At 60.4% G+C, this 11,928-nt stretch overlaps 1 protein-coding gene across 3 annotated transcripts; it reads right to left on the bottom strand.

The window, feature by feature from the left end:
• Nucleotides 1–414: 414 nt before the first annotated feature.
• On the bottom strand, nt 415–5,931 carry GRAP (GRB2 related adaptor protein). Of its 3 annotated transcripts, none has more exons than XM_058035705.1 (5): nt 5,854–5,931; nt 4,767–4,864; nt 3,233–3,355; nt 1,218–1,386; nt 415–738 (listed from the first exon to the last, which is right to left on the bottom strand). In XM_058035705.1, the coding sequence occupies exons 1-5, from the start codon at nt 5,929–5,931 to the stop codon at nt 415–417; spliced, it is 792 nt and encodes a 263-aa protein (XP_057891688.1). The 3 variants fall into 3 exon arrangements, with proteins under 3 accessions (XP_057891688.1, XP_057891689.1, XP_057891690.1); XM_058035706.1 differs by having other exon boundaries at nt 415–600; XM_058035707.1 differs by lacking the exon at nt 3,233–3,355 and having other exon boundaries at nt 415–600.
• Between the last annotated feature and the right edge of the window lie 5,997 nt (nt 5,932–11,928).

Here is an 11,928-nt window from a genome sequence, read left to right as displayed (position 1 = left end):
CATGGATGGTCACTCAATGGTCACCTGAAGGTCACTCGTGGATGGTCACTCAATGGTCACCTGAAGGTCACTCGTGGATGGTCACTGGATGGTCACCTGAAGGTCACTCATGGATGGTCACTGGATGGTCACCTGAAGGTCACATGTGGATGGTCACTCGTGGATGGTCACCTGAAGGTCACTCATGGATGGTCATTGGATGGTCACCTGAAGGTCACTCGTGGATGGTCACTCAATGGTCACCTGAAGGTCACTCATGGATGGTCACTCGTGGATGGTCACTGCATGGTCACTCAATGGTCACCTGAAGGTCACTCGTGGATGGTCACTCATGGATGGTCACTCGTGGATGGTCACTCGTGGATGGTCACCTGAAGGTCACTCATGGATGGTCACTCAATGGTCACCTGAAGGTCACTTGTGGATGGGGTGGACGTGGCTCCGTGGGAAGAGCCCGACACGGCCGTAGACCTTCCCCTGCCACCAGTTGGGGTCGGGGCAGCCCAGGACCTCGATGATGTCCCCACGCAGGAAGGGCAGCTGGGAGCCCTCCTGGGCTGAGAAGTCAAACTGGGCTTGCACAAATCGGGGTCTCCTCACCTGCAGGGGAGCCGAGGGCCGGGGTTGGTGGGAGGAGAGGGGTCCCCATCTCACAGCCCCTGGCACTGGGTGGCACTGCCCGGGTCCTGGTGGGGAGGCTGTGCCACCACGGGATGAGGAGGAGCCTTGGGATCCCTGCTTTGGAGAGACAGAAGCAAGGAAAGGAGAGAGTGGAGTGGACTCTCCCCATCTCTCAAGATGGGTGCCCAGGGAGGCAGCTGGCACCCTCTCCTTCCCAGCTCCTTCCAGGTGCTGGAGCCTTCCCCATCCCAGCTCCCAAAGTTCAGCTTTGCCACCCTCACACCACTGCCCCAGGGTCTGGCTTTGCTGGAGTTTGGCTGTGCCCTGTCCTGGCTCTGCCACCTGCCTGGGCATCACCCCTGGCACGAGGGACAGGGATGTGTGCCCTGCCCTGCCCTGCCCTGCCCCTCTGAGCTGCTCCAGGGGCTTTTCCTCCCTGCAGCACTGCCTGTCCCAGGCTGCTGCCCCTCTCCTGCTCCTCACCCCCCTGAGCCAAAGGTGCCAGCCAGGGCTGTCCCTGTCCCTCTGCAGGGACACCGAGCCTCGAGGGGGCTCACACAGGGGTCTGGGACCCTCAGCCCCACCCATGGTGGTACCTCCTGGGTCTGGTCCTCGTCCCACAGGAAGATCTGCTGCTCCTTGGCGATCGTGGTCATCCTGTAGAAATCCACCAGCTCGTTGAGCGAGTTGAACTTTTCCTCCCAGAGGAAATATTTGCCGTTCCTCTCCCTGAGCACCTTGAAGTGCTGGACCTGCTTCCCGTAGCTGCAGAAGGAGGATGGAGGGATGGATGGAGGGATGGATGGATGATGGAGGGATGGATGGATGATGGATGGATGGATGGATGGATGGATGGATGGATGGATGATGGATGGATGGATGATGGATGGATGGATGGATGGATGGATGGATGGATGATGGAGGGATGGATGATGGAGGGATGGATGGAGGGATGGGTGGATGGATGGATGGATGGATGGATTGATGGATGGATGGATGGATGGGTGGATGATGGATGGATGGATGGATGGGTGGATGGATGGATGGATGGGTGGATGGATGATGGATGGATGGATGGATGGATGGATGGATGGATGGATGGATGGATGGAAATCACCCTGGGGACATCCTGGCAGCATCCCCTGAGCTGGGTAAAGCCTGGGGCTGCTGGCAAGGTTGGGGTGAGCCCATGGGTCTCACTGCAGCCCTCCTGCCATGGTGGGAGTGATGGTGGCACTGGGGTCACTCCTGGCCCTGCAATGAGGACCCACAGCTGAGCCCTGCTGCAAATCACCCCAGAGGCAGCCAAAGCTCCGTGCCCAGCCCTGGCACAGTGGGGACTCAGGGGTGCCAGCCACATGGAGGGCAGGTGGCTCTGTCCAGGGCCACCTCTGGGGCAGGTGTGGTGAGGGCTGCAGAGGCTGGGATTGTGCTGCTGTGCTGCAGGAGGACGGGCAGGCAGGCAGGATGTCCCCGGCTGTCACCTCGCAGGGCGTGCCTGGGGTGACAGGTTGGGGGGCCCCGGGCAGGGGCGGGACCCGGCTGCGCTGCGGTGACGCGGCACAGAGAGCCCGGCTCCCTTTCATTAGCGACAAAAACCGCCCAAAACGTTCAATTAGGGATTAAAAGGGTGAGAAAGTGCCTGGCTGGGCTGGGGCCGGCCCCTGATCCCCAGGCCGGGGCGGGGCAGGGGTGACATCCCCGGGGACAGGCTCTGCCCGTTGTACAGCCGGGGCTGAGCCCTTCATCCCTGCGAATGCTGAACCTTCCATCCCTGGGGATGCTGAACCTTCCATCCCTGGGGATGCTGAGCCTTCCATCCCTGGGGATGCTGAGCCTTCCACCCCTGGGGATGCTGAACCTTTCATTATTGGGGTGCTGAACCTTCCATCCCTGGGATGCTGAGCCTTTCATTATTGGGGTGCTGAACCTTCCATCCCTGGGATGCTGAACCTTCCATCCCTGGGGATGTTGAGCCTTTCACCCCTGGGGATACTGAGCCCTTCATCCCTGGGGATGCTGAGCCTTCCATCCCTGGGGATGCTGAGCCTTTCATTATTGGGGTGCTGAGCCTTCCATCCCTGGGGATGCTGAGCCTTCCATCCCTGGGGATGCTGAGCCTTTCATTATTGGGGTGCTGAGCCTTCCATCCCTGGGGATGCTGAGCCCTTCATCCCTGGGGATGCTGAGCCTTTCACCCCTGGGGATGCTGAACCTTTCACCCCTGGGGATGCTGAACCTTCCATCCCTGGGGATGCTGAACCTTCCATCCCTGGGGATGCTGAACCTTCCATCCCTGGGGATGCTCAGCCCTGCACCCCTGGGGATGCTGAGCCCTGCACCCCTGGGGATGCCGTGTTTAGGGGGTGTCCCTGCGAGGGCAGCGGCGCAGGGAGCAGGAAGCAGCGGGGATGGAGGCGGAGCTGTGGAGGAGAGGAAGGAGGGGAAGGTCCCGTGCGAGGCCGTGCTGATGTGTTGAGGGCTCCGCAGCCCCTCCGAGGTGGCCAGCGCAGGGCAGGGTGCTCAGCCCTTCCCCAGCACACACCAGGGTGTCCCCAAAGCTGCGGGGACCCCTCCCCTCCTGCCGCTTGTCCCCAAGGCACTTTTTTACCTGACGGAGAGGGAGAACTCGCCCGGGGCGCTCTCGCTGTCGCGGATCAGGAAGGCTCCCAGGTGGTTGCGCTGGAGCAGCCGCTCCTCTGCCAGGTGCCGGGAGATCCTGCCCGCGTACCACCTGCGAGGGGCACCGGGCTGAGCCCCACGGGCACCCCCGGGCACCCCCAGCCCCGCATGGCACCGGGATTCCGGGCGAGGGGTCTGCATCGGGCTCCTCGGGGGGCTGCGACCCTCCCCGGGCAGTTCCTCCCTGCTCTCCCCCTCCTGCTCCATCCCGGAATTTTGGGGGGCACCGCAGGGCGCTGCGGGCGCGCTGCCCCCTCCGCGTCACCGACAGCCGCCCCCGCATCCTGTCACCTGCGCTGTGCCCGCCCTCCTGCTCTGGGCGCCCCTTGGCCCCTCCTGGTGGGAGCAGAAATCCCACCAGAAATCCCACTCGGTGCCAGGGTAAACCCGGCCTGATGTCAAAGGAGCGCAGGAGCAGAGTCCCCGTGTCCCAGCCTGTATTTCAGGGCATTTCAGGGTATTTATCTCAGGGTATTTCAGGGCATTTCAGGGTATTTATTTCAGGGTATTTCAGGGCATTTCAGGGTATTTATCTCAGGGTATTTCAGGGCATTTCAGGGTATTTATTTCAGGGTATTTCAGGGCATTTCAGGGTATTTATCTCAGGGTATTTCAGGATATTTCGGGGTATTTATTTCAGAGTATTTATCTCAGGGTATTTCAGGGTATTTCAGGGTATTTACCTCAGGGTATTTCAGAGTATTTATCTCAGGGTATTTATCTCAGGGTATTTCAGAGTATTTATTTCAGGGTATTTATCTCAGGGTATTTCAGGGCATTTCAGGGCATTTATCTCAGGGTATTTCAGGATATTTCAGGGTATTTATTTCAGGGTATTTCAGGGTATTTATCTCAGGGTATTTCAGAGTATTTATTTCAGGGTATTTATCTCAGGGTGTTTCGGGTCCCTGGGCCGGGAAGATTCCCTGCTGCTGTAAGAGCTGCCCGGTGAATGATCAGCCAGGGAGCTCAGCACAGAGCCAGCGCTGCAGGTGCTGCAGGAGAGGCTGTGTCTCATCCATGCCATGGTTGTTATCCCGAGCTGCAGAAGCAGCGGGATGAGCCCCGGGCTGCCCCGAGCCCACGCGCTCGCTCTGCCACTGAAATGTGATTTACCAGGGGCTAAGGATGTATCAAACACAGCTTCAATCAGCCATGGATTAGGCTGGGCTTTAATAACGTGCTAATAGGATTGTGTTTAATGCAGTGATAATCCCATAACGCTTTGTTGTTCCCCAATTATCATTTATTCAGCGGCAGCTCGGTGTGAGGGTTGGATTTTTGGGGGTACGTGGGTGTGCTGCTGCCTCCTGTCCCCTCGGGCTGTGCTGGCACTGGCACTGACCCCCCCATCTCTGTGACTCAGTTTCCCCAAATGTGGGATTTCCCCAAGTGTGGGACTACCCTGGCCTGTTGTAAATTGGGAATTGGGATTGTTGCCTGGCTGCTGGGATGGTACTCACGGGTGTGGCTTGACCTTGATGTAGTTTTTGGGGACAAAGCCCTCGCGGCCGAACAGCTCAGCCTTGAACCAGTTCTGGTCATCCTCCATGTTGAGGATCTGAGGGGGGAGAGGAGCAGGGAGGCGTCAGCCTGGCTACCAGGGGATGAGTGGGACCCCATTGCTGCCCCGGACCCCACAGCACCCCCCAACCATCCCTGGGGCAAAGGGGGCTCTGGCAGCGCTGGCACACTCTGGGGTCACAGAGCTGGAAGGTGCCTGGTGTGTTCCCAAACCCCTGCCCAGGGAAGAGGGTGGCATCTGTCCCAGGACGGGAGCCAGGCCCCGGTGTCCCCGGGGACGGTGGCAGTGGGTGCTGACACCGCTTCCGTGTGACAACAACATTTTCCAGCCTCCCCCGCAGGGCCCGGGGCCGGCACAGCTGTGACAACAGGATCCGAAACCCCGGCCAGGGCTTGGGGAAACACGGCGGGAGGCAGGGATGGCACGGAGGGTTCGGGGCTCTGGGTGCCAGCTGGGATGTGCCCCTGTCCCCCCCGGGGGGCTACAGGGTGCTGGGAGGAGCCTGAGAGGGATGAGCACATGGGCAGGGAGGGGGCCCTCACTCCCATGGCAGGGCTGCTGCCCCCCAGGGATGTTCTGAGCTTTTCTTCTGCCCCCTGGAGCTTTTTGGGATTCCCAGGTGGCATCTAAGGGCCCACCCCATTGCCAGTGCCTGGGTAGGTGTTCGGGCACGATGCTGGATCCCTGTGACCTCCAGTGCTCCCCCTGGACAGGGAAAACGTGTCCCAGCCCCAGGGGCTGCCACAGAGCACAGCTGGTGGCCCTGATACCCACAGAGGCCACATGCCATGTCCCAGCTGGGACGTCCTTCTCTGAAGTTGTGCCTGGTGGCACAGGCAAGCAGGGAATGCTACTCCACACTCCCAAATCCTCGAGGCTGGCTCCTTATATCCCACAGAAAGCCCCAGAAACATAAAAATCAGCGACAAAGAAAGCACCGGCGTCACCGTGGGCCCGGTGTCACCATAGGCCGGGTGACATCCGTCCCACAAAGCAACATCACCCAACCCCCCCCCGGCTGGTACCTTCAGCGTGTCCCCTTTCTGGAAGGGCAGCTCGTCCTGCTCCGTGGCCTGGAAGCTGTACAGGGCCACGGACTCCATGGCAGGGGGGTCTGCAGGAGGCTCCCGGCGTTCGGGGCTGCGCGCACGGCTCGGCGGCACGGGCAGGAAACCGCGCTGATGTCAGCGCTGCTGCCGGGGCACCGGGCGGGCCCCGCCGCCCCACAGCTGCCCAAATGTGCGGCGGAGGCGGGGGAGCCGTGCCAGCCCAGCCGAGCGCCAGGGGAGCCGTGGGGATGGCAGGAGGATTTGGCGTTTCCCCCGCGGTGAGTGGTGGGCAGAGGGTTTGGGGGGAAAGGGGACGGAAAGGGGATGGTGATGGGCTGGGCACGGGGTGCGGATTTTGGGGAGGGTGTTTGGAGAGCGTGGGCAGCGCTGGTGGGGGAGTCTCTGCTTGAGGGGCTTGGTGGGAATGGTTTTCTAGAAGCAAGAGAATGCTGGAGGCGGGCGGATGCACACACCTGGTTTCTCTGGAATTCAGAGCGAACCCTCTGAGCAGCGAGCTTTCAGCACAACTGATATTGGCTCTTTGGGCTGATATTGGACCCCTTGAGCGGGTTAATTCTTCCCAATTTTTCTGTGCAGGGCTCAGGGAATAAAACTCCCTTTTAGGCTAAAACTGAGCACTAAAACTTCCTGCTGCTCCCGTGGGCGTCAGGCACGGAGCCTGCAGGGCTCGCACGCTGGGGAGCATTCCCAGCGGGAATGATCGGAGCTGTTCAGCCTTCCTGTGTGTGGGCAGGGGCATGGAGCGCATGGAAAACCCGCCAGACACTGCCTGGCCTTGCTGTGAGAATCAAACCGGGGACAGCTGCAGCGCAGTCCTGCCCGTGGGTTTGGGCATTTTCCAGCTCTGCTCCATCTGCCCGCGGTGGGATGAGCTTGTAGGGCCACTGTGGGGACACAGGCTCGGGGATTTGCCTCTCCCAAACCTCATTCCCAGTTCCTGATGGATCCGAAAAGCAAACGCCCTCTAGCACCCCACTGAGGCTGCTCCCAGCGCCGTGGGATGCAGAGAGGATGTGCAGGGTGTCACTGGTGTCCCCACACCCAGCAAGGCACAGTGCCCATGGTTATCCCGGGATGTGCTGCTCCCAGGGGTGCTGCAAAGGCCAGGAGGGCCAGGGAGGCCGTGGGAAGAGGCTCCCAATGTGCTGGGCTGTCCCAGGGAGGAGGGGACTCAGCAAATCCCAAATCCCAGGGGATGGGAATGGAGCAGGAAATCATCTTGGGGTGAGCTTTATCCAGCAGCCCTGTGGGGATGGAGCTGGATGTTCCCTGGGGAAATCAGCCCAGCAGAGCTGCTGTCCCCCCAGTCCTGCAGCCAAGGGCCTGATCCTGCCCCTGCTCCAAGCGGATGATGCAGAGGCCACTCCATCCCATCCCACATGGAGAACAAGAGGGCAGGGAGGGTGGCTGGGGTGGGGTTGGTGTGGGAGAAAGCTGCAGCCCAGGAGTGGGTTATGGGGGTGACAATCAGCCGTTCCAGGAGCAGTTTTGGGGTTTGGGGCAGCAGGGAGGCTTTGGGGGCACCTTGGGGTGTCCGGCCTGGAGCCGCACGCGGTCCCGCAGCGCCGGGGAGGGCACACAGGACAGCGCGGCCACAGAGCGTCCCCAGGCCGGGCTCAGGAGCGGGAGCCTGCCGGCAGATGGCAGCAGCGCCCCGAGGGACACGGGGACACGGGGGACACGGAGGGGACAGCGCCACCTGCCCCTCCACTCCGGCTCCGTCTGGGGCACCTGCACCCCAGGACAGGCTGGGCTGGGCTGTGGCCCCTTCTCTGTGTCGGGAGCCAAACGCGGCCGTGTTCAGCTGGTGCCCGGGTGCCCATCCCAAGATTTTGTGTGGAATCCTAGGGGATGTGTCCCTTCATCCCCGTGTCCTGCATGTCCCCAGTGCCCAGAGGGACACAGGAGGTGCCACACGGTTGCTGTGCGTTGGGTGTCAAAGCTTGAACTTTAGGGTTCGGTACTGAGCTCAGCTCAGCCTGTGAGGAGATCCCAAGGGATCCCAAGGATCACCCGAGGGACTCCAAGGGTCACCTGAGGGATCTCACCCTGCCCTGGCTTTGGCCACCAGCCCATGCTGCCTCTCCCTGTGAGCAGGGGAGCTCTGTGACCCTGGGGACAGGCAGAGGAAGGTGCCAGGGGCACTGTCACGGGCAGAGGAAGGTGCCAGGGGCTCTGTCATGGGCAGAGAAGGTGCCAGGGGCTCTGGAATGGGCAGAGAAGGTGCCACGGGCTCTGTCATGGGCAGAGAAGGTGCCAGGGGCTCTGTTATGAGCACAGGAAGGTGCCAGGGGCTCTGGCATTGCCCTTTCCAGGCTGCAGGGCCATTCCAGGCGCTGGGAGCTGCCTGGAGCTCCTGCTGACTCCCAGCTTGCCCAATCTGCCCAGCCCTGTTTCATCAACATCCTGTGTTTACCTGGCTGCAAAATCCCCTCGCGGGAGGGAGGAAGAGGAGGGAGGGGAGCCTCTTCCCCTTCCTCTGCGGCCCGGGGAGCTTTGTCATGGACACTGCTCCAGGCTCCCCAGCTCCTCTCTGGGCTCAGTGACCCCTGCTCTGCCCACGGAGGGGAGGGGGTGTCCCACGCCTGGGGGGCTTTGGGCTGGGCCTGGAGGGCTCAGGGCTGGGCAAGGGGAGCTGCTCACTGCAGCTCCAGGGCAGGGAGAGGGATGGATGCTGCCCCAGGACGCGGCGCTGTCTGGGGTTTGGCAGTGCAGCACAGCAGGATTCAGGCTCGTGCCTGGGATGGGAACGTGGATAAATCCTGTGGGACAAAGCTGCAGCTGCCTGTGTGCCCAGGGATGGAATCAGCCCTTCCAGTGGGGACACAGATGTCTCTTGAGCCCCACTGAGGCCCTGCACAGAGAGGAAGTGACATCCTGGGCTGGAAAATGCCACAGCAGGGCCCCCAGGCAGGATCTCAGTGTCAGCACTTTCCCCCTGGAGCAAAGGCCACGTTGGTGACTCCTGATCACTGGATTTTGTGTGTAACCCAACTTCTCAGCCCACGCAGAGGAACCTGTGGCACCATTTACACCCAGAGGGGATCAGACCCCTCTGGACCTCACATTATCCCACAGGATCTGTAGGAAAACATCTCCAGGAGGAGCAGACACAGGGACAATTGGCCACACTGTGTCCAGCGTAGCTAGGAAAGGCTCCTTGAGGTGCTGGTGGTCTCCAGATGTGAAGCTGCATCTCCTCAGGGTCAGGATGGGTGGCTGGGGCTGGTGTTGGGGTTTGTGAGCTGGTAAATCAGAGCAGGGCCGCTTGCCTGTGATTGAGGTGGGTTGGGAAGTGGGATTGTGCTCTCATGGGAGATGCCTGAGGGCAGGGGGCGGGTGGTGGGACCTCACTTTCTGCTTTTGGCCCCAAAAATGGATCTGGAAAAGAAGTGGAAGTCATGAAACCTCGAGTGGGGAGTTCAACCCCAAACCTTTAAGGATCACTGACGGGGTCATCCCAAAGAGCCTCTCCAGGAGGGATACAGCCCTGGATGGTGGCTGGGATTGGCCAAACCCTGTTTTGGTGAGGAGGGAGAGCCCAGACAGAGCAGCCAAGGGGAACAAACAGTGGGGGCTTGCTGGGGGCTCCCAGGACTCGGTTTTGGGCTGCTGGATGAGGTCACTGTCAGTGCCTGGGCTGGGCTGGGGGCTCAGGCCAGGATCGTTTACACAGGTGTGAACCATTAAGGACTTAATCATCAGCTGGAGGTTATTTGCACCCTGGGCTCTATAAAAGGCCCTGGAGGCCACTGCTGGGGTTTGAACTGAGGAGAAGGGAGTGTTCTCTCTTGTGTCTGTGTCTTGGAGCTGCTCCTGAGATCCTGCTGCTCCCTGGGATGCACCAAGAGCAAAAGGTGAGCTGTCCCTCTGTGTGGTGGCTGTGTCTTCCCTGGGGTCACCAGGAGAGGCTGGAGCTGTCCAGATCCACCTGGGGCAGGTCCTGGGTGTCCAGCTGGCAGCAGATCTCCTGTGTCCCATGGCTCTGGTGTCCTGGTCCTTGGCTGTGTCCTGGGGCCTTGCTGTGGTCACTGACACACCTGGGGTAACTCAGGCACCTGCTGGTGCCCTCATGCAGGCCAGGCTCTGCTCTAAGCTGTGGGAGGAATGTTTCCTGCTGAATCCTGCTGTGGAAATGTCTGATGGTCACTCCCAGGATGAGCAGTGTGTCTGGCCTCCAGTCTCCATCCTCGGTGCTGGGCTATGGAGAAGCCCAGGCCTCCATACTAAAATTTCCCAGATGGGCTGGTGCTGCAGCACGGATGGGAGCTGGGAATGCCCTCGTGAGTCCTCAGAATCCATTCTGAGGCAGCTGAAGCATGAAACTCCCCTGTGCAGCAGGGAGGTGCAGAGGGTCCCAGCACCACTTTGATTGGCACAGGACACAATGAAAAGGGTCCCTTGAAGAGGGAGCTCCAAAGTGGGAGCTCCTTTCAGTGGGAGCTCCAAGGCAGCGGGCAGGAGGCTGGGATTGGGGTGTGGGGGCTGTTTGCTGTCGCTGTTTGCCCTGGGCTGGAGGAGGAACCACCCATGCCAGGGGATCTCCGCTCTCCCGCTGAAGGGAACCGGGAGTTTGGGCACATCCAGGCTCAGCCTGAACGGGTGCCAAGAATCTCCCCCTCATCGGGGAGCATCTGTTATTTTTCTAGGAATCAAAAAGAAAATCCCACCGCAGAAGGCTGCGCCGTGTGCGTAGGTGAGGGGACTGTGCTGTCACCCTGCTGTCACCGCTGCGGCTCCCGGGAAAAACAACACAAAATAAATGTGGGGAGGAATTGAGAACGATCGCTGGCTGCCGGTGACTGAGCTCGCCACCGGGGCAGCCACATTTCGGTTCCTCCTCAGGGCTGGCTGGTTGGTTAACAAAGAAGTTATTAATAACCAATTAAGGCACAGCTCACGTCATGCCTTCCTCTGGGAGTGTGGCAAGAGCGGCCTGGTTCCTCCTTCGGCTCCGTACCCACCCTGCTGCTTTGGGGGGACATTCGGGCAGGTGTCCCCTCCCTGCAGGGCTGCTGGGGATGGGGATGTGCCCAGGTGGCACCTCCAGGGCCATGGTGACACCTCCGGGGCTGTGGTGGGAGAGGAATTTGACCTGAGGCTGGGGCATGGTGTGGGAGAGGAATTTGGCAGGAATTTGGGCAGTGCCAGCGCAGGTGGTGCCAGCCGTGGGGACACGGAGGGAGGAGGAGGAGGAGGAAGGTCCCTGCTGGCCGGTGATGAGCACGGTGCCACATCCCGGATGCGCAGAGAATCCGGGCACTGTGCTGCTCCTGAAGCCGCCTATTCAGGGCATGGATGGCAGCACAAGAGGGAGGAAGCGGAGGGAACAGGGAGCACTGAGGGCCTCTGTGTGCGGCAGGACGGATGCAGGTGCAGCTGTGCATTCCCCGGATGCTCCACGCTGCCCTTTCTGCTGGGGATGCACTCGGAGTCCCCCAGAGTCCCCAGCCATGTTGTCGCTCTGATTTATTCCTCTTGCCACGCTCTCCAGTGCTGCCTTTATTTATTTTTTTCCCCCTGTAGGTCTGTGTGGATTCTCTGAAGTGTCACCCAGGGCTGGGCTGTCCCTCATTGCTCTGACCTGTCTCCTCTCCTCAGCTGAGGAGCTGCAGGAAATGTTTTAGTAATTAGGTAGCTGTGAAAGCTCTGCCCAGCCTGTCATCAGCTGGGGCTGAAATCAGCCCCAAAGGATCCATGGGAGCATCCACACACGTGGCCATGCCTGTCCCAGCCCACACCCTGCTGCTCCCTTTGGAAAACCGAGCAGAATAAAGCTGCAGCTCTGCTGGCAGAGCCCTCTCAGGGCACTTTTGCTCAGTGGTGATTTTCACCTGTGCAAGGCAAGAGGAAAAACTGAGTGCAGGTTTTTTAGGAAGCCACAATAAAACTGATGGATTCCTCCCAGGGGCTGTGTTGGGCTGTGATTTCTGACACATCAGCTGTGGCAATCCAGGGTAATTTCACTGAAGCCCGTGTGTAAATGAGAGCAGGATGTGGCCCGTGTTGAAGGAACACTGCCCAGGGGGC

This window comes from Melospiza georgiana, chromosome 16, assembly GCF_028018845.1.
Source record: "Melospiza georgiana isolate bMelGeo1 chromosome 16, bMelGeo1.pri, whole genome shotgun sequence".
Taxonomy (NCBI): domain Eukaryota; kingdom Metazoa; phylum Chordata; class Aves; order Passeriformes; family Passerellidae; genus Melospiza; species Melospiza georgiana.
The sequence above is the reverse complement of the archived record's forward strand: the minus strand, read 5'-3'. Positions and strand labels throughout refer to the sequence as shown.

Excerpts from the sequence above, each read along its gene's own strand:
- GRAP (XM_058035705.1), bottom strand. The coding sequence starts at position 5,931 with ATGGAGTCCGTGGCCCTGTACAGCTTCCAGGCCACGGAGCAGGACGAG. Across the intron at positions 4,865-5,853 it reads AGAAAGGGGACACGCTGAAG|ATCCTCAACATGGAGGATGA; the intron begins GTACCAGCCGGG and ends CTCCCCCCTCAG. Across the intron at positions 3,356-4,766 it reads ATCAAGGTCAAGCCACACCC|GTGGTACGCGGGCAGGATCT; the intron begins GTGAGTACCATC and ends TGCCCCTCGCAG.